The sequence below is a fragment of the Colossoma macropomum genome, unplaced genomic scaffold (assembly GCF_904425465.1).
Source record: "Colossoma macropomum unplaced genomic scaffold, Colossoma_macropomum, whole genome shotgun sequence".
In the NCBI taxonomy this organism is placed as follows: Eukaryota; Metazoa; Chordata; class Actinopteri; order Characiformes; family Serrasalmidae; genus Colossoma; species Colossoma macropomum.
In genome coordinates this window covers 24,182,264-24,210,254 of record NW_023494787.1, presented here as the reverse complement: position 1 = coordinate 24,210,254, position 27,991 = coordinate 24,182,264, and the positions used below count along the sequence as shown (strand labels likewise).

The window sequence follows — 27,991 nt, the reverse complement described above, 5'->3', positions numbered from 1 at the left end:
TCATTTACAGCGATTGTTACAACTAACGCCTCCTTCTGTTACTGTTAACCCCACCTATGGGGTAAGTTGTTATGTTTGCATTCCTATCACTTTAGGCTGAATTGTTCACAGACTTCCTTTACTCCTTTACACATTCTAAACTTTGAGTTTAAAACTCAAATGTATAAATAAAGAGCATTAATAACTTTTAGACATTTAACGATTTAAGATGTTTCCGCAGCTTCAAAATCATACCGCTGCTGCTGCTGTTAGCAGTCACATAATCAATAAAGATCAGTATCAGCAAAGATCACATCATCAGTAAAGATCACTGGTAACCATAAATGCACAAGCCACTAATTTGTACAAATGATGTGTGGTATACCTTGGATTGTGAGTTCCTGCTCCATCATTCTGGTACAGGTTAATCTTTGTCTAATTTGTCCATAGGCATTTAACAGGCTTTATAATATATGCAATGTTTTCCATCGTATATTTAAGAACATCTTAAATGTTATGTATGGAACAACTGTCTTACACAGAATAAATGCAGAATGCTACAAAACAAGCAAGTACATAAAGAAGGTGAACTATAGGCTCGACAAAGCACCACCAGAAATGATACCCAGCATCTAACGCTGTCTTAGCCAAGGCTTAAACATGACAATTTTATTTACAGTTGTAAAATTACTTTTGATCTTCAAAACAGGGGGGCTATGTATAAAGAGGGTATGATTCATTTATGGTTTACCCAGTATAGATGTAAGTACCCTGAATTAATGTTGACATCAACCTCATAAAGCTGCACTTTAATCTCATTGTTTCATTTCAAGTCCAGTGTGCTGGAGTATAGAGCAAAAGCAACAAACATTGTATCACTGTCCAATTACTTACAGACTGCACTACACACAGGAGGGCTTTGAAGAAGGGATACTCGTTCACACTAATCAAACCTCAAGTGCTATATAAACAAAGACAATCTAATTTCTTTACTTTGCTATTTGGAGAGTGCACTTGATTATTTTTATCAGCAACACACAGCAAGTTGCACTGGAAGAGAAGTAAATCAATGATCTTACATTTCTTCTGTGCACACTGCTCACATTCACATGAATTCACTTCTAAATGAATCCTGATTAAAATGAAAATTCATTTTTCATTGTGTTTTCTGAGTAAGCTCACAGACATTAGCATCATGAAGCACACTAGGATTTATTTCATGCATGTGATTCATGTGATAGGAAACAAGAGGACACCAGCCTTAGTTGTACAGGTTAAATACTGAATGAACTCCATGTCCTCTGACATTCAGAGACAGTTCCACATGAAAACACACATCTAGACATGGTAAATAAGCTGAATCTAATTGGCTATGCAAAATGATAAGGCTTATCACTACCTGCTGTAATGCTTACACCTAAGGCTGATTTCCCACACCCAGATTAAGCTTAAGCCTAGACTAAATGGGTTTTTAAATGGTGAAACATGATTGACATTGAAGTTTAGTCCAATACTAGGCTTTAGATATGTCCCTGAAGTTTAATGCTCCAGGTAACTGTTCTTATTTTACAACTGAACAAGTTGTTGTCTTTACTGAGAGGTTCATTTATGAGTTTGCTGTTCTGAAATGTGCAGACTATTAGTGAGTGAGCAGTTAATAGATTGTTAACTGTTCTTGGAACTGTCATATTTGGTGGCTGCGATTGCTTATCTTAGGAAAAGAATCATGGCGCAGTCCTTATGAACTTTAAGATTAAGATTACCCTCATCCTCACATCTTAGGACAGTAAAGTTCTGTTGATGGCATGACAGATGCTAGAGGTGATACAGTTGTATGCAAAAGTTTGGCACCCCTTGTTAAATGTTGATTTTCTAATTTAAGACATATCCTGTACAGAGAACACATGTCTGCACATTTCAATGCAAAATTACTGATTATTTACTCAATTTAACATAGTTAACAATAAAAAAACAAAATGTGGTCCATGCGAAACTTGTGGCACATTTTATTTTATATTTTTATCCCAAAATATTTTACTCAATATTTTTTAAAATATGTTTCTTTCTGGCAGAGGTTGTGCGCTTATTTTTGTATATTTGAGAATCAACAAAGCATAATTTGGGGCTTCAAATGTTTGCATACGACTGTTCAGAATGTCATGTGTACCAACTGAAATCAATGCAACAGAGCTTAGATACAGTACACACATTATATGAAAAAGATGTGAAATATACATTATTTATTATTTATTCATTCATACTGACTATTTGAGAGAAAATGTCTTTGAAAGTGTAGCATAATATTGATCAGGAATGGATTGAAAAAAAATCTTTCATGCATGAAATGCCTACACTATGTTTAAATAGTGAAACTATAAATAGCAAAACTGTAAGTAAAACAGTTCATGGGAAAAAGGACATGATATCTGTTTAGTGAAAGCAAATTGATAAAAAGAGATAAATAAACCAAAAGTAAATAAATCAAGAAAAATAGATGAAATTTATTTTTTTAAGTAATTAATGCAAACAAATAGTCTAATGTGAAAAATATGTATTAAATATGACACAGTAACACAGCAGGCCAAAGGGACTGCTGTGCATGTTCACATGAGGAAAAACAGCTATGAATTGGATGTGTGGGCTATTCATTATTCAGAGCTGGGGAGAATGGTTTGTTATCTATTGGCAACATTAGATGGAACAGCCAATGTTGTGTGCATAGACACAGAACAGGAACTCCTGAGCTCTGGAATTTGTTCAGGGTGCAATTTAAAGTGTTCAAGTGAACAAATTATGCAGCATAAATAATCAACACCTAGAGGGCATCCTTGTCACTGCACGTTAGTCCCCAGTACATCATTATATCACTAAGACAAATCAATATCATGCACAAGTTGGTGGATGCACAAAGTTTTCGACTATAGTTAAAGGGGAACTCTATCTATTTTTCAGAATTTCTGCATAATTTAGTGGTTGCGAAGCAACAAAGGTCACGAAGACTGGTTTGATGTGAAATGTTTCAGTGAGGGTGCTTTTAGAGGCATTAAACACTTCCAATGTCTGGTTCCCATCACCACAACTGTGAAGGATTCTGAGTCAGTAAATTTCTGTAAAACAGAGCATTTTCAATGATTTTGTTTACATCTTAACCATTTAATGATGCAGAAATGTTAAGCAATCATTTGGTGGAATTTAAACCGTTTGACTGCTATCAGTTAATGCATACACTTACTAGCAGGTGTTAAAATGAGCCAGATTGCACCAGAGTGGAGCTCTGGCATATAGATCATTGTGGGGATGGCTTCATTTTAATTTGAGATGTGACAGAAACATCCCTGGGTCAGCTACACAGCTAAAGGACTAATGTTAGTGTGGTTTAAAAAGCTGCATTATGTGTGTTTATTTGTGGTATACCGGTATACCGGTTTAACCAAAACTCATACCTGAGGAAAATTTTAAATACTGCCCATTACTGTTTGGAACTTTTTTTTTTATCAGATCATTTTGTTTGATTGTTATTGGGATATCTGCAATACATTATGTTGGATTTAAGAACAAACCAAAGTCAGTGCACTAGTACTCTTTACATTCATAGTGTACTCGTGCCTGTTTATGCTTATGTTGTCGTACTATAAAGTTAGGATTGTTTTTTCCCTCTCCTTTAAAGTTTCCAATTCTGAGACACAAGGTTTGTTATGGAGAACAATATGGTAACATATGGTTAAGCTATCCTTTTGACCTTAAAGGAATGTGCGTATCATGTCCTGTATGAGCACACATGTACACGTGTATGCATATGTTTAAGTGTGCACACTGTATATATGTGGGTGCATCTGTACATATGCTGGAGCATATGTGCACACACCCACAATTCATATGAGCTTCTTCTCTGCCAATTGAATGACCTAGAGGTGGCTGAGCCTCAAAGAGCGTGTGTTAGACCTCTGTCCCTCTGGGCCTGGCTATTGAAGTCCAGGCAGGGTTCCAGAGCAGATTCCAAGCAGAGAGAGGTTAGCTAAGGCTCAAGGGAAAGACCCCAGCCACCTGGCCTGGAGTGGAGGAGAAAGCCCTGAGGGTATGAGCTCAACTCAAGGGCTGATGGACAGTAGGGTTGTGCCAGTAGAATAAGCATTAAATTTAACTATTAGAGAGAGAGAAAAGAGAAGAGGAGGACATGTAAGTGGTGCAAGAACAGAACCACGATTGTGAATCAGAATCACGAAGCCCCTGGCAGCTCTGTGCTAGAACCTCCCCTGAATGCGTATGTGGTGTCAGTCCTACTGGTCAGTCCTGAGCAATTAGAGCCAGTGGCAATGTGATCTAGCCATTAATCTCCCTGGAAACCGGCTTTGTAAAAGTGACTCAGTAGAGGACATTATCAGCAGAACCATCTATTTTTCACATCAATTTTTCCTATATGAAATTATAAGCTCATTTGGCACTTGTGGAAATTGCATGTTATCGTTCGGTTGCACGATGTCAATGTGTTACAGTTCAGCGGTTCCATTTACATTATGAAATAGTAGTTAAAGATCTACTCATTTCAGCAATCCATTGGTGCATGGTGAAATATATAGAAATAAAGAGAAAAAGTATTATAACTGTAATAGTAGTTATTGAATGTGTCAGGTCAGAAGTGAAGGCTTATGGCGGTCCATGAGCCAGGAAAGTATAGCAGAATGAGCAGGGCTGAGACAAAGATAAGAATATCGTAAAAAGTACTATTACTTTTTGCTATTTGTCTTTGTTGCAAGGAAAAGCTGATTCAATCCTTAGTCATTATTCTTCCATTACAGTGTCTGTAAGCCTGATATATGTAAATGACCTTGGTTCAGATGGGCTGCTCTGTATTGTGCCTCATTTAGAGAACAGTCCAAACCGAAATGTGTGGAACAAACTGTCACACTGGGACTGAAGTCTTCAAGGATTTCACAAAAAAGGAGCTTCAGCCACCCATTTACAGTTTTTTACACTTGCTAATAAACATTTTAGTTCTCTGTTTCAAAACTCTACACACAGTAAGCACAATGCTCTGTTTGGACCAAACTATTAACTGTGTTTTTCTTGTTTAAATACAGAATGTGTTCAGTGAACACAATTTGTAAAATTCTCACTCAGTGTCAGCCTTTAACAAGGCTGTGTACTTCTGTAGCTCAAGCTGTGTATGCTTATGTAAAGAGTTATACAACTGATACACTAAACATGAAATTGAACTGAATATCAATTTGCTAAGTCACAAGTACTACATTGGACAATCAATCAAAGCCTCAAAACAATCAAAGCCTCAAATATAAAGTTTATAGAGACAAACCTCTGATTAAATGTGTCTAAATCAAAGTGTCCCATCCAAGCTGGAGTCCTATCCAGAGGTTGGCCATCTATAAGAAGGGGTCATTTCTGGAGTATATTTGTTCACAACAACAGCCTCAACACTGTGCAAAAGCAGAAGAGGACAATAGGCATGATGTGGACAAGAAGAAAGAGAAATAAAATCTAACAGGTGCTTTTCTGTTATGTGTGATATGGATAACGTGGCCAAATGATGCAGACCAGGTAGATTAAGCATTTGCACCTGATAGATATTATTTCTTTGCTCTATTATCTCAAGTATTGGACCGTATATTGGGCATTTTTTTTGTTTACCTCACAATCACCTCAGAAACACTAACAATTGTTGGTATTAAGGTATATCCACTATTTGATAGAAATCTATGAAGTATTAAACAGTTATTTGTTCTGTAGTTTTGTTTCATAGTGTAATTTGTTTATTATTCTTTGGCTGATCATGTAAACTATTGATTTTGTTCATCTAACCTCCAATTTTGATTTGCATTATTTTATTGGAAGTATTTGTATGAGTTGAATAAAACCAGTTAAATTGCTTATTACACATAATTTTGTTTAGGTTGAGATAAGAGATAGGTACATCAGAAGAACATGACACAACAGAATGGTGTATCTTTACTGTATAGGTACAGATGGAGTAAAACAAAACAGTCAGTACTTTAAATTACCAGGTAAAGAAAAAAAGTCTCAGATACTGTAAATGCATACTCGTCTGCATTATTTGGCCACATGGTCCCATCCACATCTACTGAGCTGGGCCCATAATAGGCTGTCTATTTTGAACAAAATAACTACAGAAGGGACCCCTTTTATAGATAAGTGTATACCTGAGTTGGACTTCAGCACAGCATTTGTAGTTTACAGAAAAACAGTTTTGTTAAAGGCTGAGACTGAGCAAGAAATAAATTAAAGAATTTTGGAAAATGTTTACTATAGGTATTTTGTATGCTAACATGGAAAAAAGTATCCATAGTATTCAAAGTATTCATAGTGTTGATGTTTTGCTGAAATGAGTTTATTTTGAGACATTTTTGCAGTGTTTTAGCAGCTGTAGAGCTTTCTGAGTGTATAATGGACTGCTGTGTTGCATGTTTCTGCAGTTTTGAAAAGAGCTTAAACTTAGAAATGCTTCTTAGCGATTGTGAAAAACTGTAATTATTTAGTCTATTGCCATCCATTCCAGGAAGTCTGTTACAGACTGCCTGCTGTAACGACATTCATTATCACTTCAGCATGTAAAGGTGGGCTCAATTACTCTAGGCTGAATGGATGGTCATGCCTAAATAGGTTCATGATTGTGACATCAAAACCATGGGTGAATTCAAAACAGGCTGCTTTTTGCAGGCTTGTTTGCCTGTTTTGACTGGGGTACAAATGGTATGTTTTGAAACCTTAAACAGTGTTTACATCATACGTCAAAATCTTATTTTTAAAAAAGGCAAGCAAAGTTAAATTCAGTGTATGAGCCCTGTTAAACCTCGCTCTATAGCAGCACACTACTACTCCTGATGGGATACAAGACCACTCACTGTGCTTTCTTTATATCAGGCCAGACACTTTTTTAGGCCAGACAGGTCAAGTGACAAGTGCATGGTAGCAGATGCAGAGTAGCTGATACACACATCTCCAGGCAAGAGGAAAGCAAATAGGACCTGTCCACCTTCGCCTCCGGCCTGCACCCCGTCCCAGATCTGACTGAGTCGCTTATCAGAGCACAATCTAATGACTTGCCAAACAGGACAGGTTATGCCTGTAACCTTGGCACTCTACAGCAGGCTGAAGAAGGAGTTCCTCTAAGCCACAGATCAGCCAGCCTGTAATTTGCCTTCAACACCAAGTGACTCAGAACATGATGGCTTAGATTATGAACTCAACTGGTGCATGTCTTTCTGAGCCCATTGATATTAGTCTGAGTCTTTTCATTGAGCTGCAAACTGTTAACGCTGATCTGATGTGTAGATAATCTGTGCTCAGATTGTTTTTTACTTTCAGTAATTCAGTCACATTGTTTTCATCTTCTGAATACACGTTAACTGAACATGGAAGTCATGTGAACATGTTTTTCCAGTGTTCAGACTGATGTCCAGTGAGAGCAGCAGTGGCTATATACACCGATCAGGCATAACATTATGACCACCTCCTTGTTTCTACGCTCATTGTCCATTTTATCAGCTCCACTTACTATATAGGTGCACTTTGTAGTTCTACAATTACAGAGTGTAGTCCATCTGCTTCTCTGCATACTTTGTTAGCCCCCTTTTACCCTGTTCTTCAGTGGTCAGGACCCCCATGGACCCTCACAGAGCAGGTACTATTTGGGTGGTGGATCATTCTCAGCACCGCAGTAACACTGATGTGTTGTGTGGCGGTGGTGTGTTAGTGTGTGTTGCACTGGTCTGAGTGGATCAGACACAGCAGTGCTGCTGGAGTTTTTAAACACCTCAGTGTCACTGCTGGACTGAGAATAGTCCACCAACCAAAAATATCCAGACAACAGCGTCCTGTGGGCAGCGTCCTGTGACCACTGATGAAGGACTAGAGGAGGTTAAATCTGATCAAGATCTGTCTCTGACCACCTCAAAATATGGTTTAACTGATCCAGTTGTAATCTGTTTACAGTGCGTCCTTGGGGTGTTTACTTCATGCAGTCAAGTAAAATCTGAATGTCACCAAAAACATGTTAATGCAAGGTGTAAACAGGCCCTTAGAAACATTAGATGTCTGGTTCCTATAACCACCACTGTAAACAGTACTGACTGTTTTTAAGTTTCTCGAAAATGGAGTATCTCATATTAAACTGCTCTAAATGACTTTGTGTAATTATTTAATTATGCAGACATTTTGAAAAATATGTATAATTCCAGCATTTTAAGCATTTTTAAAGAATCAGTGCCAGTAATTTACTGCACTGATATATTATTAACACCATTGTTCCTTGTAGATAAACTAGGTTATCAAATAGTTGACAAACTAACCACTGGTTTTTAATAGTGTTAGAATAAGAATTTTAAGTTCAGGGTTAGGATTTAGGGTTAGGTTTGAATGACAAGCGTCTACACTGATAAAAATTAAGACTCCCAAATAGTTCTTATGTTTTGGGATGCATGGTTTGGGAGAAGATTAAGATGAAGATCAAGAAGAACTTTGTCATCCCAACCATCTACCTGTATACAGTGAAACAGAACAGGACCAAACATGACAAATCAGAAAGAGATAGACTACATATAGTCCAATTAAACAAGACATTGTGGTATAGTATCAATTATAATACAATCATACCCAGCAGTGAACAGCTTGGCTCAACAATAAATACAACATAACACACTGAATATTCAGACAAATATTAATTAGTATCTAACCTTTACATTATGTGGAGGTTATTTAAACTGTAAAAAGATTCTTTACACACACACACACATCTCATTTACAAAAACGGTGTCTTTAAAGAACTTTGAAGCTCCTTAGTGTAAAGTGTAGCACTTAGTAAAAATAAATAAAGTGCTTAAATCTTTTTTTTTATCAGCTACCTAAAAAAGCTGAAATGAGAGATAGTTGTTAATGAGCCATTTGGCTGTTTTCACTCTGCAGGGCATCTCTGTTTCTTGTGAGGAAACATTTGGGCATATTAGTTTATGTGGTTTTCTCCAACTGTAAGAGGCCAATAGTAAGAGTAATATTCCAGCATCCTCTGCAGAATATGCCGGAAGCATTGGCAGTGAAGTCACCCCTCTCTCCTCTTGGCGAGTTGCTCATTCATCTGACTGAAGCAGCGTAGAGCAGAGGAAAGGTGTGCATGTGTTTTTGCCTTTTTTCCCTCTTTTTTCCTTTTTGCTCTGCAGCTTTCAAGCAGCAGAATGAAAATGGCTCTGCAGTCCAGCTCCAGCACGACACGACCCAGGAGAGGGAAACAGAGAAAGATTCAAGGACAGTGAGAGACAAGAAGACTTTTTTTTTTTTTCAGAGGAGTTCTTACTCTTGAGAAAAAAAGGCAGAAATGTGAATTAATCACAGGCCTCATTTCCATAGGAGCCAGTAAGCATCTGTCAGAATGTGTTAAGTGTAAGGGGTTGCATAGAAAAGGGCAATCTCGTGAAGCGGTGGGGGTTTGTGCTGTACGGAGGAGAGGAAGAGGAATGGCTGAAGCAAGGTGTTCAGCTCTGCGAAAGAGCAACCACATGTTGTGACCTACCCTGCGTGCCAAAACTGGTGGAGGAAATGGGCTCTCAGTGTGCAACTGCCACAAATTTCTGACCAGCAGGCTAGCACAGCTGTGCAGCTTCTTGGCACGAGGGGGCATTTTAGACCAATCGTCAAGAAGCTGTGCGAATGGTGCACACCTTGTGAGAACAGCTCTAAAGAGGTTTTTCACATCAGGCAAAGCTGTAGGAATCATCTACAACATGTCTGAGGGCTATTTTTTCTTATTAAGCCTTGCCTTAGACTGGTTGTGTTAATTTGGATTCTCAACTAGAAATAATTCCTTAGTTGATAGAGATTCGAGAGACTCGAGTCAAATGTTGACTGATTCGCAACTCGACGTGCACTTGAGACTTACAATGTGAAATTTCAGCCAGAGAAAATAACATAAACAAAACTGATTAAGTTAGAACCTTAATGCTGTGAATGAATAAACTCTTTCGTTGCCAGACTTGCGTGTGTGAACTTGCCTTATGGCCATGCACAGTCATTACTGCAATAGACCTATGAAGTCCTGCATCGTTCTGTAGTCAGTGTCATGTCCAGATTAGCAGCTTTTAGTAAGATGGACTTCTCTATGGCAAAAATGAATGGAATTCGTCACTGTTGCAGCTCATGGTAAAAAAAGGTTCCAAATCTTGTTTTGTTTTACATACATTTTTCCACTAAATGTCACTGGATCCTCTGAATTTTGAAGTCTTTAAGGAGTCAAAATACAAATAATGCTACATCCGCGCACATAGCAAGCTACTCTTGTGCGCTGAAATGAAGTCACATGAAAGTAACTATTGAACCTCAACACCATTATATAATAACATCAGCTACTTCTCATGTACCTTACTAGTACTACAAAAGACTTGAGAAAGCTTTTTTGTGTACTTCCTTTGCTGATGTCAATTCTGTGCACAGCAGTGTTAGCTTGCATGTAGCAGAATTCATATTTTCCTCCTAATGATGTCATAATTTAAAGGATCCAGTGATATTCAGTGAAAAAAGTATAAAGGATGAAACATTTCAAGTTTGAAACCATTTTGTAAACCACAGAGCGTGTTAGCAGCGATTTCCGAAAATCCCATTGATTTTTGGCTAGAGGAATCCAGCTGAGATGACTTCAGTGGTTTATGCTAATCTCCTGCTGCTCACAGTGGGGTCAAGTTTGATACGGATCAAATAACGAGCCTTTCATTACAGAAAAACTTTCAGTTTGAAGGGCAGAATGAGGTGCTACATGCAGTAACTGATTTTATTTAGAGTTATGATATCAAAAGACCTTTTTTACATTGTTAGTTCATGTTTTTGCTCTCATAAAGCATAATCCATTGTGTTATATTATTATTCACAAAATTCTAACAGCACTATGTCTTGTCTACATTAAATTCAAGCTTTCAAAATTGAATGAGTCATGTTTCAGAAACAAAACCTACACATCAGAATAGTGCAATCCTGCATTTTTTGACAAAATTTGGTTTTTTTTTTTCCTTCAGCTTTTCTGCAAAAGGAGATGCCAGACAGATTTGCTGACTATCAGAGTCTGACTCTGTGTTCTTTTTCGCAATCCTCCTTTTTTTTTAACAGTCCAGTTAAATCCTGGAGAATAAAATCGTGTCCCATCCACATTTATTTCTCACCTGAATATCCTGTAATTCTGATTTTTGATTCACGTTGACGTTAAAGCAAAGAGGCATGCCTTAAAACTGCTAGCATATAGCCTTGATAGCAAGTATGGTAATGTTATCTAGCACACTAGCTATTAAAGCTGAAGTTGTGGTACATTATAGATCACATGCCTTTATAGCTTACTAACGTTTCTGCTGGGTTAGCTATTGCAGTAGCTAGCTAGTTTATGTGCTGTATTAACAATAGGCTAACCAACCATCTCAAGTTGTTTTGCCTCTTTCCTTTAAACACTACGTGTAGCTCTTTAGTTCTGTCCTTCAAACTGAGTTTTTTTTCCAGAATGAAAGGCTTGCTATTTGAAGTCACATTGAACCTGACAGGTTTTTACTAGGCGTTTACTTTTGTAAAGTGCATCGTTTGCAGCTAATAACGAGGCTAAACTACAGTTCAGTACTAAAGTTTCAAGACTTGATTCACAATGGACCTTCAAAGGCTTGAGACTTGACTCAGACTCAGAATTGACTTGTAAATAGAGGTGTACTATCTTTTTTGGAAAACTGCCCAAGAGTTTTGGGTTTTTTACTTCTAGACCAAATTCTAGTACAAATAGCAACTCTGTCCACACAGTTTGTGTGTCAGGCTGTTATGCAGACCACTGGCATTTAGCTTGGCTCTTGCTACCAATTTTCAGAAGGTGGTCTGTGTTCAATGCACCCAGCTTCTGATAGTGCTTTCTTTCAAAGGAGGACATTGGTGTAGTAACATGAGGGGTGTAAGGAAGCTTAAGGGCGATCTGTGTCTGAACTGGGAATCAGTCCATCCTGAGTGGTTCCCTGGATGGTGTAGATAAATGGGCTCTCCCTGTTGTCTTTAAATGGCCTCTGGACTGTCTGACAGTGAAGCACGGGTGCTGTCCTGCCAGTGGAGGCACAACACCAAAGGCATTCAAATTAAACTATGTGTGCAATGCTCTGAGTTCCAGGTATCTCCCCTAGCCCCTCAACACAAAAAAGAGTCTCTAGTGACACTGCAGTTCCATCTTGATCTTGCTTTCATTGTTTCTGTGGGCACAGATAAATGATCTGACTTTTCACAGCAGCTGTGCCATTTGTAGACTACATTTCATAAACAGTTTTTAAAGGCATATTCCAGTAGTGTCATAGCCATGTTTAAGGCTATATCTAAAAATTGTCAAATTACATGTTCCAGTACTCTAAAGTGGCCTGTTTCCAACCTGTCTGTCACTGAGATACAAACAGGTTAAAGCGACTCATTTGCACAGCATTATTTCATTTTGCTTCTGAATTGGCTAGAGTCCCTCTAGCATATGCCCAGCTTGTTAGGTGCATAAGTGGCTGAAACTTGAACAAGCACAATTGTTTTCTCTGACACTGAGTGGTGATTGTGTTGGCATCGCCAGAGCCTCTAAGGTGGCTAAATACAAGGATAATGTGCTGAGGGCCTCAGCATCTCTCCTATTGTTCTTACCAAATACACGGGGGGCGGGGGGTGTGGAGGGGCTGAACACACTGTCTGCAAGTAGACTTGCCATAATGAGTTATGGTTCATTTTCCAGCTGGCTCTACCGGAGGATAGGAGCACCATCAATAACAGCCTGGTTTGTACATTCCCACATGTCCCTGCTTCCAGCCAACAGAAGTTATCCATTAGGACACTGTGTGCACAGGCAGCGCACGTATCCGAACTTTTATGACAGTACCCCTCGGCTTCTCATATGAGTCACTCTTGGGCTGTTTTTTAGTGTTTACACACTGGAAGATGTTAAAGCTGTTGCAACATCTGTTCCTCAAAGCACAAACTGACAGATTCTTGTATACTTTCTGGTGTTAATTATCTTACAGTTGCTAGTAATTAAGACGCAGTTAACTGTAAAGTGAGAACGCTGTACTGTAATAACTTCTGATTGCAAGATCATATTGATGTTGTCTGTCAGTGAAGTCAAATTAGTGAAGTGTGATGTGCTCTGTCTTTGATAGCTCGGCAGTCAATAGACAGTGTGCAAGACCAGCAGATCTAATCATGGCATTTTTTTTTGGCTCAGAGCCCAAATGGATTCATTTGCTCACAATTAGTTTGTGCCAGAATTTGATTACAAAGCTGCATTCCTAAGACAGAAACAGGGTAATCACATGGAGGCTGCGCTACGCTAAGTAGGCCTCCTTTAGCTTTCAAACCCCTGCTGTGACATTAACATCTCAAACAAATTCCTTTATGCTGTGAGATAACAGCACTTCAGCAATGGCTCAATGCTAAACATAGTGTATTCTTCAAAAGATGAGTGTGTGTAATCCCACATGTGTGTGATTTTGTTAATGCTATTGTCAATATATAATAGGCTAATGTGTAACACTGAGGATGTGTAATCCTCATTTCTCTGCCAGTAGTAATTCACTTTAATAACAGAAGTGACCAGTGCTCATTTAGAGAATGGATAGTTCCAGTCCTAAAATCTGATTGGATGAGCAGCAAAATTAAATGTATTTCTCATGTGAATTATCAGTAGTTCTGCCTTGCATAGTATTAAAACCAGTGTGGGAAAACAATTGTGTGATGCTGTTAGCTTGATGCTAATACAGTACAGGAAATCACATTTAAATGTTAGCTAGGGCTGAACAATTAATCGTATCTGTACAGAAATGGCAGTTTAAAGGAGTGGCACTTTTATATCCCAAGAGTTGACATTTTAATTATACCCTACATTATTCAAAGTTATCTTCACACATGTTGAGTGGGGGCAGTCTAGCACACTACATTAAGCACTAAAAAAAAAACAAAAAAGCCTAGAGCTCACAATATCGGTCAGAAAAAACAATTACATATTTTCCCCCAATTTGTTCAGCCTTCACACTAGCAGAAATTAGCATTATCACTATGGTGCTAATTTCCTAAGCAAAAAACTACATATAAGGTGCAGGTTTTTCATTACACATATTTATATATTTATGTTTTATGATATTTTCACTATTATGTGACAAAACATTTTAAAGTTTATGAAATGACAATGGCAATATATAAAGATTTAAAGTTCTTGTACTCCTTCAGCAGTCCATAGTTGCTTGGTGAGAGCACCAGAGCATAACTCCATGCTCTAAAGCATGGGTGCCTATACCTTTTGTCTTGGGGGACCACAGTGCTATGTGGTGGGCAAAAGGCTGAAAAGACAAAACAACACACAGATAAAGAATATAGATTTAAATTTGAGTTTTAAAATATATATTGTATTGTAATGTATTTAATAATAAAACAATATATTGTGTTTAACAAAAAAAAAAAAATAAAAATAAAACAATTGTAAAAAGAAGGAAATTATATGGAGGGTGGTGTTCAAGTAACTTTCTGGTGAATGAAGTCAGACATCCTTAGGGGCAAACTTCAGTCAACGGCCAACACTTTGGGCAATGCTGCCCTAAACAAACTACATTTCTTGGTGGAAGAATTGTTTATTGTCTGATTATTATTAATTGTAATTTAAATATTTTCTTGACAATGTGTGTTTCATATTTTATATTGTCACTGTTTTACAAAAGTCACTTGAGATAAGGTGTTAGTGTTTCTTATTGTGCCTAAGAACTATAAATATTATGTAAACTATATTTGACCACTCTTGAATGGTGATTTTAAAATAATTTCTCCATGGCAACCACAACAATACAAAAAGGGTCAGCCTATGGAATCAATACATGTGTATTTTCTCTTGGAAAACAAAGTTAAGTTTTGTTCAAACAGAACTTTTCCTAGGTTTACTTCATGTAGGGCATGAATGTTTTGTAATGCTAATGACTAGGATGCTAATGGATTTCTCTAGCTTGATGATGCGATCAAAGCAGTGAACTGGAAATAAGACATCATATGTGTACAGTAGCTCACCAGCTCAGCATGCTATCTCACAGAATCGCCATCACACGAAAGAAAGCCATTTCACAGAGGTAGCCAATTAAATAGATTTAAATAAACATACAGCTTTATTACCTCTGGGAAGCCTCCCTGGTTTTAAATGCGCTGATCTAATTGAGAATAATGATGTACTTGTGTAATGTTATTAGCACACTGTAAAATTATTGTGGCATGATGTATGTAAAATGAAAGAGGACCAGTTTTAGGCAGAAAGCTCTGGGGAACATATTTAACGCTCTTTGTAAGCTCTTATCTGAGGAAATCAGGGCACAAACAAAAGCATGTCACTAGCTAGTCACACGTTCTGTATCTTCTATGGGGTTCATTTGCTGTGTTTAAGTAGTGTTTCTGCCAAAGCTTTTGCTCAGGCATTTTTGACACAGTTTGACACAATGAGCCTCTTTGCCATTTTTTGCAGTGGTACTGCAATTTTGACCCAAATGTAGAGCTGAGTGTTCTGGCAGTACTATCATTGTGAGAATAATATCCTGGACCAATGATAGTATTCTTGCTTGTTCCTGTTGTGTGCAATGAAGAAATATAACAGCTACATGAACACATTCACCTAAATAATCAGCAGCACCTAGTTTAATTCAGATGACAGCTTTCTAATATTTAATAAAAAAAATCTCTTACATGAACATTGCATATGATTCTCTCACTTACTAGCAGTTGAGCTGCTCATTTGCATAGTTTTAGGCTTTAGTTTTAGGTTTATTAATTAATGTTCAGATTTTTAATTAACAAAATATTTTAATTTGGTTAATTCACCAAATACGTTTACTGGATTTATGCACTGCCTTTACTCCAGAAAAGAGTAGAAAACATGTCAAAACTATTTTATTTAGCCAATCATCTATCTATCGCTCTGAAGCGACTTAAGTAACTATGTTATTAGCTGTGTTATTATTGTCTTTACCATTGTTATTAGCTTGGAAACAGCAAACATTCAACACCTCCACATGAAAGTAAACATTTTTTTCTGTGATTCTTACGTTTTAATGTTCAGGCTGGAACAAAGCTGCATTTCTTTGAGTGCCTCCATACTTACAAATCTCTTTTCCATAGAACATGGTAGCATTTCTCTACATGTTGATTCAGACTGGTTTAATATAATCTGGGGTTATTTCTATGCTACGTTTTACAGAAGGTAAAAAAACACCAGAATCTTTACTGATATAGCAGCAGACCGTAAAAGAACTGACATATTGAAATCAGATGGGAGTCAAATCCCTGAGAAATTCAGAAAAAAAACTTAAAACTAAACCCGTCCGAGTAGTGCTTTAGAATCTCTCTTTTATTTTATAACTTTTCATTACCCATGTGGTTTCATTTGCAGTTGGTGCTAAGTTAGCTTGTGATATAGGTCCAAGAGAGATTAACTATATTCAATTTATACTTCTGAATCGGTGACTTGCAGACATTCACATAGGTTTCTGCCAGCATATTTGAACGAGTGTCCAAAACACAATCTATAGAAAACAAAGGGGAAAGTCTTGCGGTTTTCCTCTTTCATTCCAGTAATTAATACCTACTTCACCTTTAACATTTCTTAACTGTAGTTGATATTTCAGCTTCTTTTTCAGGCAACCTTAAATTTGGCCTTAATACTTTGTAGCTTTATTGGTTTACAATTTTAAAATGGTTTCCTAATTTTAGGGAGGTTGTCTCTTGCAGTTACAAGTTCAGCAAGACAACAGACAGTGCATATGGGAATCTGTTCTGTCCTACTGTGACCAAATTATGAAATACAGATTCATTTTTAATAAGCATTTCTTTTTCTACAAAATACTGTATGTCTGATAACGTTGTGAGACCTGTCAGCAGGTTTAAAACTGATTAAAGCCAAGCTACCCCAACAGTATTTTTCTGTTCTGTCTTTCAGTTCTGTTTGGCCAGTTTGTCCTGTTCCAGACGTCTCTCAATGATGTGGTTGACATTTACGATGGGCCGACGCAGCAGTCCTCTCTGCTCTCCTCTCTCTCGGGCTCTCACTCAGGTAAAGCTCACTCACAGTAAGGGATACCGGTGATTATGTCAGACATTTGATTGCACTTTCAATTTTGAAGACCTTTAATTCCGATGACACCTCTCTGGCTGACGTACACTCAATATTTAAAATTTTTTAAAGATTTCAAAAGATCCCCGCTGACTGCTTTTCCAAATTTATAATGTTCCTGATATCAGCACATTGGCTGCAGCCGCCCCATCACTGTGACTAATAGAAGGTGTAAGTAGCCAGTTGGCGTGGTGTGTGCCACAAGAAAGAAATTATGGCACGGTGAGACTGAGAGGAAATGGCTTATTTTCTCTCTCCTTATCTTCTTCCAGTGGCTTTACAGATGAAAAGCAGTTAGTGCCATTGATTGAAGCGATAGAGCTTCAGGGGGGATCAATGAGACCCATGCTATTTATCTAAGCCCTTTTTATTCTGCTTATGTACTTTGCAAACACACAATTCCATGAGAAAAGAAAAGCCTCATGAACAGACTAAATAACCAACTTAATAAAAGTGATCATCAAATCTGTTGGTAGCAGGCTGCAGTGCGCTCAGTGAGACCTAAGCCAAGAGATGTGAGGTGCTCAAGGATGCCAGACTGCATAAAGTAAGGTCTCACAATTCTGCTGTTTTTGAGTTTTGTTTGTTTTGTCTCGTCCAGGGGAGTCATTGCCCTTGAGTACTGGAAACCAGATAACTATCAAGTTCACCACAGTTGGACCAGAAACTGCCAAAGGCTTTCACTTTGTGTACCAAGGTCAGTTTGAACTTTCAAAACAATCTGCTTATTAGCATTTACATATGGCAAAGAACCAAGCACTCTCGGTTCACCCCTTTTGACACTTAGAATCTATGAAAACAACTGGAAGCTGTAGAAAAGTCAATAATGGTTTTGTAGGAATTTCCTTTGACCATGATCAGTGCTCATCAGGGTCAAAAGCCATTTTATAATATGTTGCTTTAAAGTTTTAAAGATTAAAGAATTGCATGATTTGGTCAAAAGTTTGAATTTTTCAAACCAGTAGGTTTTTAATCACACTTAAGGCAAAATATATATTTTTTCAAGTATTTTTTATCTGCTGTTGCAGAGGCCAAAATGTGCTATTAAAACCATTTTGTGTTCACTTCTAAAAAAAAATCGGATATGAATGTCAAAGAAATGCAGTTCAGTGCAGTTGTAGCTTCTACATAAAGGAGTCTGTACTGCCAGCAGAGCAGGGGAGAATTTAACTTGCATACTAATGGCACTCAGGGAATTGAGAAAGCATTTCAAAAGTAGAGTTATAAACTTGGTTTGTCAATTTAGTCTATATTTGATGCCGTGAGTACAAAATGGGTAATTTTAATAGACAGTTACCTGTGCTACTTACATGTTTTTTTTGTTCTAATTAAGTTTCATATTTATAAAGTAGTTATGTGGAACTAAGTATTAACAGATCAGTAGAAATGAATAAGGCTTGGGAATCAACATCACATCATGCTATTATGGGACTGCCAAATTGGCAGTGTTTGTTCTTTGTTTACATGCTTTAATCACAACTATACATTCCAAGAACTTGAAGAGATTGTGTTTTTATTGTGGCTTTTCAGACTTGTCTTTAAAGTGAGTCTAATGAGAAGGAGGTGTATCTTAACCAACTCCAGAATCTGGGTAAAATTAGCTTTACTGACAGTGTGAATCCATACAAACGCTCAAACAAAGAATGGAGTAATTATCTGAGTAAGGGGACAATATTGTGCGCCTTACTCAAATTGTTTGTGTGCGGTAGTTTAAAGTTTAGGGTGAGCGCAATTTGTATTTCACATGTTAATGCCTCTTGTTAGAATAATCCAGCTGCCACTAAATGAAATTTGCATACAATGAATGTTGGACAAACAAAGTCTTAGGTAATTACTTTTAGAGGGCAAAGCTGGTGACCTGAATATCACTGTGGTGCACTGTTTACTATGTTTACTGTGAGTCATGTGCAAGTTTGAAAGATTGCCTGTGTTGAAACACATCGTTATTCAAGGCGGCACAACTTTCCCTGAATCGTCTGATTCATTCCTCTGGAGTCTGCTGAGCCTTGAAGGCTTTGGAGGAAGGGTTTTGTCAGCTAGCTGTTGATGATACTTACCGACTGAAAACCATTACTCAGCACTGTTGGGAGACGTGATGCTGCTCCGCTCAGCAAACGTTTCAAATCTGCTCAGAAGCCCCAACATGATCAAGCTTCTTATAATTCTACAAACTGTTCATATTTCCCCTCCTAAATCTCTTCAAAGAGCCACCCAAGACTCTCCGGCATAGAGACAGCATGTTCTGTAGCGCTGCAGACTTCTGAATGTGCTCCAGTCCGCCGCCCATGTCTCCCTTCACCGCCCCCATTGTGTTCTGGGAAGCCTTTAAACATTACTTTTCAGTTGCCTGTGACTCAGCTGGTTTTGTGCCTGAAGACTAAGGGCCATTCTAGGCACTAATCTGTCCCTTGGTTATTAACTGGTCACGCGTTTGAGGTCCCATTTTAAGTTTTTTTAACAAATATGACAGTGGATGCCTTTGGAATTTAAGATCAGTTTACAAGGTTTAGAAGGCAGAATGTTTGATTTGGCTGAAAAGTTCTTTAGCTGGCCATTTTAAAGGAGAAACTGTGTGCTGATGATTGCAGCGCTACAGCTAAAAGAACTCTCAATTACAGAGCTGGTGTATGACTCACAGCCTGACATTTTCTAAAAGGAGTTTAAGGCAAGCTGAGCTCCCACTCACTGGTTAAGGTTATAAAATGCTTTAAAATAATGTATTAAAACTGTGTAATTAAAAGGGATCTTCACATTCTGCATTATCTGCTTCAGCGCTTTGGAAAAATCTTGCAAAAATCAGCTTGAAAGCCATTGTTTTATTGGAGCTCTGCAAAAAATGTTGGCATAATGCAGCTGTAGCACCTTGCAGAGCTTTCAGCTCCAGTCAAGGCTGTTTCCTCAGTAACCGAGAACAGATTTCAAGGATTTCTTTCCACAAACGAGGCGGTAGAATGACTACAGGCTGGTTTCATCCCCCTCTGGCTCCTCTAGGTGACTCATTATTGAACTCATAAACATAAACTACAGACTTTAGCTTGAAAAACGATCTCTACTTTTTTCTTCTGTTGACAAGTGGATGAAATAAATCCCACAACTCCAATTGCAGCCATTAGACATCTAGTTTACTACTAAGAATTCTCTTACTATACACCTGTGACCCATCTTGCCACACCACTGAAATGAACAGGCTTGAGGAAGGAATTATGAGTGTTTGTTTGGTGTTTAGAGGTCTAAATTGAGTTATTTCCATCATTTTGCCATGCTGTTTAAACATAAATATGTAATTAATTACATAGTTAATTATCTGGGTTTCCATTAGCTTGTTAATGTCAGTATTTGACTGGTAAAAACTCAAGATGAAAAAAGTGGACAGTGTACTGTTTCTTCCTAGCTACACCTTTGTCTTTAGCCTAACCACTTGCTATTTAAGTGAGAGTTTAGTAGGTGTATAAGCTAAAATGGCCAATATGAGGTACAAGGTAGGTGTACCAAATAACCTGGCAGCTCAGAGCCTTCTCACTCAGTGTAATATTATATTACTATTGTATATTACTTTACTTTGCCAACATTGCTGCGAAGCATGAGTGCCTTAATGTTCCACAGACGTGACTGAGGAGTCTAAAATAACTTGGTGTGATTAGCCTTACCATAATAGCTGAAGTTAGAAAAGATGTTTCTTTGTTGTCAATGCTACCTCAACAAGCCAACGTTTCCACATCATTCACTGAGCAGAAAACAATTTACCCGTTAGCTCTTGTACTTTGCATTACTGAGGTAGTTTGCTTAACACCAAAAATGTTTTAAAAACTCCACAGGTAAAAATGACATTTTTTTCCAGTTATTACCAACTTTCCACACACAGGAGGGGGATTTGCAAAACATCTTATATGATGCAGGAAGAAGAGGACAGTTTAAGTACAGTGCTGGTCAAATCTGCCAAATGTAAAAACTTGTTCAAACAAGCCTTCTTCATCCATTTGTACTCCTACAACAGCAGTTACAAGATTTACTGGGGAAAATTACCACAACATTGGTTATGAATCGCTGCAGGCATTCAATTAAGAAAAAGTGCAACACCTCACGTCATGCAAACAGTAAAACTTACCGGTAATCCTCATTAATGAATGAGCAAACATGTTACCACCACGCTATTTACTCCAACCTCACAGGAAATTTGTCATTGTGTTTTATGAATCTGGCTCAGTATGTTTTTTGTAGCAAAGAGTTTTAGGCTGTAGGAGAAAATGTAATAGGTAATGCTTGACTAGTCTATCATGTCATGTGATAACATAATATCGTCTCTGTGCAACAGTAACACAAATATCTGGGCAGAATGTTACCCTTTTGTCCAGTAAACTAAAATGTTCCTTGGCTCTTTGACCAGTACCAGAATTTCCTAGCTGATACTCTGATAGTTACATAATGAATTACATTTACACTTACTTTACACTTCATTTACACTTACTTACTTTACTTTATACTCTGTAACAAGTACAGATGGCACTAGTCTAATGCCAGGTATCGATATTGAGACCCTATCAGCATAAAGTACTGGATCCGATATTGGAGGGAAAAGTAATCAGTCTGGTCCAGTCTTATAACAATTCCATCCTGAAATAGCTCTTTTTCATACAGCATTATGTCATGTTATGCCAGCTGTTTATTTATTCCTAGGGTAGTACAGTGTTTGAATAGTTTCAGCCTAATAGCCTACTTTTAGATGTTCATCTTAAGTGAAGTGCTTCACTTGAAAATAGCTCAGTTTAAATTTAGTTGAACAAATACCGTCTGATATTCAAAGTTTCAAAAACATGATGTCAGAAAACAAAAAGTTGTATCATGCTATCTGTAGTATCAACAGGTCATAAAATCAAAAATGAAAACATGGCAAAAATGAAAGCTGAGAAATCAACAGAATTTCTCCACTGTTTAGATGAGCTACGAATAGGTAATTAAAGAAGAGGCGTTCACGACATATAAGCTAACCAGGAGGATTAAAGCTCTTCTGTTGTCCCTTTACAGCTGTGCCTCGGACCAGCGCCACTCAGTGCAGCTCCGTGCCTGAGCCACGCTTTGGTAAGCGCATCGGCAATGACTTCGCCGTGGGCGCCGCCGTGATGTTCGAGTGCAACCCTGGATACACTCTGCACGGCTCTACTGCCATCCGCTGTGAGACCGTGCCTGATGCCCTCGCGCAGTGGAACGACACTTTGCCCACGTGCATCGGTGAGTCTCCGCCAGTCTATCGACACTCGCCATCCAATATGGATGACTTCAACGTTCATTATATCTTAACGAAGAGAGAACGGGGGGGCTTAAAAGTGAACTTTCAGCAGGTCCGGGCTGTCCGTGTCTGTCTCCGAGGTGAAGTGGGTTAATTAGGCGAGCTGCGTGAGTTAGCAGACGGAAGCAGGCCGAGCTTTGGGCTGGGAGAAGGGGGGTGTGCGAATACTGCAGTCCCTTAATGCAAACAGGCAGGATGTTTCCCCTTGGCTGTGCACTCAGTCAGGTTTAAAGAGCGTGGCGTTGAAGGTGGGGTGGCTTGATGAGTAGGCAAACTTAGACAAAGTGCTACTGCTTTTCTTTTCCTCTCCTTCTCTCTCTCTCTCTCTCTCTCTCTTTTTCTCTCTCTCTCTCACTCTCTTGAGCTCGCTCTAGCTTGCTCTAGCTCGCTCTCTCTCTTTGGCTCACTGTTGATCTACAGAGAGCAGCCGCATGATGATGTTCTCATAGCCAGGTTTTATCTGTTGTGAGGAATCTGTGCTTTTCTCTGTGTTAATTCTTTTTCGCCCTCTCAAAATTTTTCATTTTTTGTCATAATTTCGGAAAATGGCTAACATTTTTAATAGTCCATATTGACAAGCTTTTTAAATGTATATTTATACAAGCATTGAAAGGTTTGGAATCACTTGTCACATTTATAATTCCTGTTATACATACAATAAAATCATAAACAATGAGGATTTAAATATTACAAACTCTTTACCGAACAGGATTTACAGATGTTTCATTCAACATTTCAAGAATTATGTGAATAAGGAGTGAATAAAATGATAAATAATAGACTGTAATCATCTATTTCGTTTTTTTGTTAGGGTATCTTCATTGAGATCTACAGTTTTGAAATATGATGATATGTTTTATTATGACTTAATTCTTATACTGCATTACATTTGATGGTAGACAGTCAGCAGGAGCATGGCTATTCCATTGTTTTCAAAGTAGCAACATTCTGGCATCAACAGCAGAGACGAGGCAAACCACAGCAGTCAGTGGAACATTAACTTAAGAGTTTAATTTTCCCAATTTTTGCCACTGACTGAGATGGTGTAATTAACCAGATGTTGAATTTTTTGGGAGACATAGATTCTGAATGCCTCACTGTTGGTCCAGATGCACCCAGCATTATATAACCTAATATTAAAAGAGTGCAGAGTATCATGGCTTTTTGCCTCCTTAAATAAATGGTACCACATTAAGATTAACCTTATAAAGGGTTTATTAATGGTTTAAAAATAATTTATTACTGGTAATAAACATGAACATCCTGGAGCAAATCTGCCACCAACAATGGATGAAAATCACTCCTGAGCTGTATGTAAAGGTGGTAGGAACTTAATTCAACAGACTTAGAGCTATTATTGCTGCAAAAGATGGGTCTACCTAGTACTGGTCTGGAGCTACTTGCAAGCAACATTTCTCTGTTTTTAGTTTTTTTTTAAAAAGATCTGCTGACAAATAATGAATTTTGACTTCAAAAATAAAAATAGAGTTTTCAATAAAAATACTGGCTGGAACAATCTGGACAAATGTTATTTGTAATCGAAATAAATCTAAAGACTTTTAAGGGGGTTGGAAGAACAAGAAGGAAGAACAAAAGTAAAAAAAGAAAGAAGCCATCACCTTTAAGAGTCCAAGTGGAATAGGCTGAGTACTGTAAAGCATTTCAGCCTGTCTTTGCTCTTAAATTCTCACAGCATAGCATTTGTCTGGCCTTGTTTTGTTTTACTTCCTTTCCTGATGTTTCCAACTGAAAGGGCAGAAGTATGAGAGATTGCGCTTGATTACCTGGGCACGTGCTGCATCCTATATATCACTGCTAAAATATGAATGAGTCTGAAATTGCTGCGAAGTGAATTTGTTTAATAATTTAAGCATCTGGCACAGATATATTGAGCCCTCCTCCTGTCTCCTCTTCCAATCTCTCTCTCTCTCTCTCACTCTCTCTCTCACTTTCTCTCTCTCTCTCTCTCTCTCTCTCTCTCACTCTCTCTCTCTCTCTATGACATCTATCAGTGTTCCTACCTGCTCTTAGCTGTTTGAACAAAGTGATTGACTTTGACCTCTAGATTATCCCCTTGTCCTTGACAGATAGCATCATACCTGAGCTGCGGATAAAAAAAAGAAAGATCTGTCCTGGCAACGTTAGATAGCAGCCCACGCTTTTGTTATTGACAGATCCTCTCTCCAGCTTCTAGAGGCACACAAGAAAATAGTTGGCAGTCCTTCAACACACAGGAGAAAATTGCTTAACCTAGCTTTTCTACTGGTAGAACAGTATATGTCACTCAGTCTCTGGTATTTAAATTTTTTATTGTACTTGTTTAAATGTGCCAAAGAAAAATCATAGAAATGTGCTACGTGAATAAAAAAGAAGATCAAGATGAACATTTTGGACAGGATATGTCTGCTTCTCTCAACAAAGCTCTCTAAACACTGTATTCTTTTACATATCGGGCGTTTGAAATGGAAATGTCTGTTTCAGAAATGGAATAACATTGCATCAGACTTGAAGCGGTAGAAGGTTGCCTGCAGGCTAGAACTGTTTGTTTTAGGTTAAATAAAATTTACTTTACCATTTTTAAGTGAATAAAATTTATAAAATATTTTTTACTGTTTTTCTGTTTCTTTGGGCATTTACTTTACATGAGCATACTGCTGTACTGTGAATTGTGCTTCCATCAAATGATTTTAAACCTGTTCTGTGAAGGTTCCTGAACCCCGATATAGTCCCACTGTACTGTTAATATGATACTTTAAGAGTGCGCATCACTGGGTAAGATGAGGTGCAGTAATTTCTCACTCACTCTGATAAGGTTTGTTCCAATTAGTAGTCAAAAAATAGCATGTGTCTGGAAGGAGGCTGCTGGAATCCAGGCCTATGCTTGTGTGATTTGCGTTCAGGCCTCATGTGGGATTAATACATGCTCTGACCACGTCTCTGCGGGTTTGCCTTGGCAGTGCCTTGCGGAGGGGTTCTGACGGCTCGCAAAGGGACCATCCTGTCCCCAGGTTACCCTGAACCTTATGACAACAATCTCAATTGTGTGTGGAAGGTCTCGGTGCCCGAGGGAGCTGGAATTCAAGTGAGTAAAGAAGCTTGTTTGAAGTCCCTCAAATTAAATGTTGGATAGTACGAGTATCGGCAGTGTAAAAAGCGAAAACTTCAATAAAGAGAATTTCTAATATCTGATTAATTATGTATGGAGCAAATGTTTAATTTACAAATGAAGAGAACCCATTTTTGCTCAATCTTTTCATTTGGTTTTATAATTTTGTTTGTTGAATTATGGAAAGGTGACGTGTCATGTTTGTAATTCTCAGGGCCTTGTCTGTGTTGTGTGCTAGTTGCCGGCATTCACTTCCTTTTTTTTTTCTTTTCCTAGATCCAAGTTGTGAGTTTCGCCACTGAACACAATTGGGATTCTCTGGATTTCTATGATGGAGCTGACAACAATGCCCCCAGACTGGGTAGCTATTCAGGTAAGACAAGCTTTAAAGCAGAACTCAATTTTGCAGAGGTCAAAGTAGGATCAAGTACCGGCTAACTTGAGTGTTTGTCATTTTTGCCACTGTTACAGCACTTTCAAGTGAGCCGTTGACTTCCACAGTACATTAATGGCTTTCTGGCTCAATTCTCAGAAAATTAAGTGTTGTTTTGTGCTAGGGTAACAAAAAACAGCCAAAGTGTTTCTGGAATTTGAGAGAAGGTCAACCTTCTTTCTTTGTTGTCACAAAATAAGTCATTACAAATGACAACGTTGAGAGGATCCTCCCCAGACTTGATCTCATTTTCAGACGCTCAACCTTTCAGACGCTCAACTTTTTACAGCCAGCCGAGGCCCAAGAAAGCACATCATGTTGTGCTTGGCTGGCAAATGAATTCCCCTGTCTGGTGGAGCTACTATCAAGCAGCGTGGCCCATTGCCCTGTGAACCTTTAGTTCACACACAAAGCAGGCAGCAGGAGAACATCGATGCCACAAGCATGGCAGACTGTAAGTGTGCCCTGACCCGGTCAATGGCCTTCTAAGTACAGCAGAAGCAGGTCCAGTGATTAGCTGGGCCTATTGGGATCTGCACCTTTATCTGGCTGAGAGGGGCAGTGCTGGCCACCACTTCTCTACCGCTTCCTGGACAAGCCATGATTCCCACCGGCTTAAGACTGTGCAGGGTTAGAACAATGGGCAGTAATGGACAAGTGGACAGAGCAGAGGTAGTAAAGCACAGAGGGCGATCTCAGCAGATAAGTGTTTCAGTGGGAGGAAGCATGTTGGCTACTGAGGGACGGACTTCTTTAAGTGAAGTGCTCACAGATGAACTAGCTCTCTTAAGATAGGTCATAGTAGATACTCTACCTTGAGCGGAACAGTTTTGTCCTTGAATGAATTTGTGTGATTGTAATTCTGAATTTTTTTTCTTTTGGCAGCACTGTAATGTTCTTGGAAAGTAGTATTTGGACAGGAAGTTTTTCAGTCATACAAAACTCTGCAAAAGTCAGAAACTACCCTTTCAATTATCCTCTTACCAGTCAAAATGACCATAAACTGTAAAGTTATTAATTTTTCAATGTCAAGAAAAAATCAGGAAACATATATTTAACAGTATATTAAATAAAAGCCTCGTTCATTGGCATTTAGTATAATAAATTATAAAAGTCTAAATAATGAAAAAGAATCCCCAAAAACAGACACTAACATTCACACATACAACTTCCCAGACACACCTCAGCTGCCTTACTGATTTCTTGCTCGTGCATCTAAAATGGCTAAAGAAAATGTTTCTGAGATCAGACAAACGATAATTCACTTGCATAAGGAAGAGAAAAGTTAAAGTCAAAAACAGAAGTTACCAAAACTGGAGTTCAAAAAGACTTTATAGATATACTTGCAAATCTAGAGATATAGAAATATAGATGTAGAGAAAATGGAATTCATAACAAACATCAGAAAAACAGTACTTAAAGCTTTCCTCTTTAAGATATAGGTAGGGAGATAAGAAGATAAATTGCATTAGAGCACTGAAACTGAATTTCTGAGATGTGAAGTAAGGTTTTATGAACTGATGAGTCTAAATTTGAGATCTTTAGAAATAAAAGAAGACAGTATGTACATCACTGAAGCAATGAAAGACTCTTCAAAGCATGTCTAGAGCCAGTAGTCAAGTGTAGTGGATGATCAGTGCAGTTCTGGGGATGTATAATAACATTGGAGTTGGTGATTTGTTTTTGATTGAAGGCATAATGAAGGCTGATACGAACAAACACATTTAATAATACATCAATCAGATACCTCTGGAAAAAACGTGACTTCTTGAAAAAATACATTCTACAGCAAAAAAATGACTTTGAATATCTAGACTTTTAAGATAACAGAGCTGCTGGTGTTCTTAGAACAAATGACTGGCCACCCCAGACCTCAGCATCACTGAATGTATTTGGGATCACTTGGATTGTGAGAAGCAGAAAATGAAACCAACTTCTAGGACTGAACTTTGGAAGAAAGAGACAAACATCCCTTTCATTTTTATTTCTTTTTTGGAGAAACTGAAAGCAAGTCTCCTGAAAAGAATGGAAGATGTTATAAAGACAAAAGGTGGA

The 27,991-nt window shown here is 38.1% G+C and overlaps 1 protein-coding gene across 1 annotated transcript in view; it reads left to right on the top strand.

The window, feature by feature from the left end:
• csmd3b (CUB and Sushi multiple domains 3b) overlaps positions 1–27,991 on the top strand; it is a 554,192-nt gene that overhangs the window by 416,491 nt on the left and 109,710 nt on the right. The window contains exons 32-36 of the mRNA XM_036566609.1: positions 16,940–17,053; positions 17,715–17,810; positions 22,136–22,339; positions 25,355–25,479; positions 25,780–25,876. Of these exons, the coding sequence (XP_036422502.1) occupies positions 16,940–17,053; positions 17,715–17,810; positions 22,136–22,339; positions 25,355–25,479; positions 25,780–25,876 (636 nt within the window). The remainder of the gene's footprint in view (positions 1–16,939; positions 17,054–17,714; positions 17,811–22,135; positions 22,340–25,354; positions 25,480–25,779; positions 25,877–27,991) is intronic.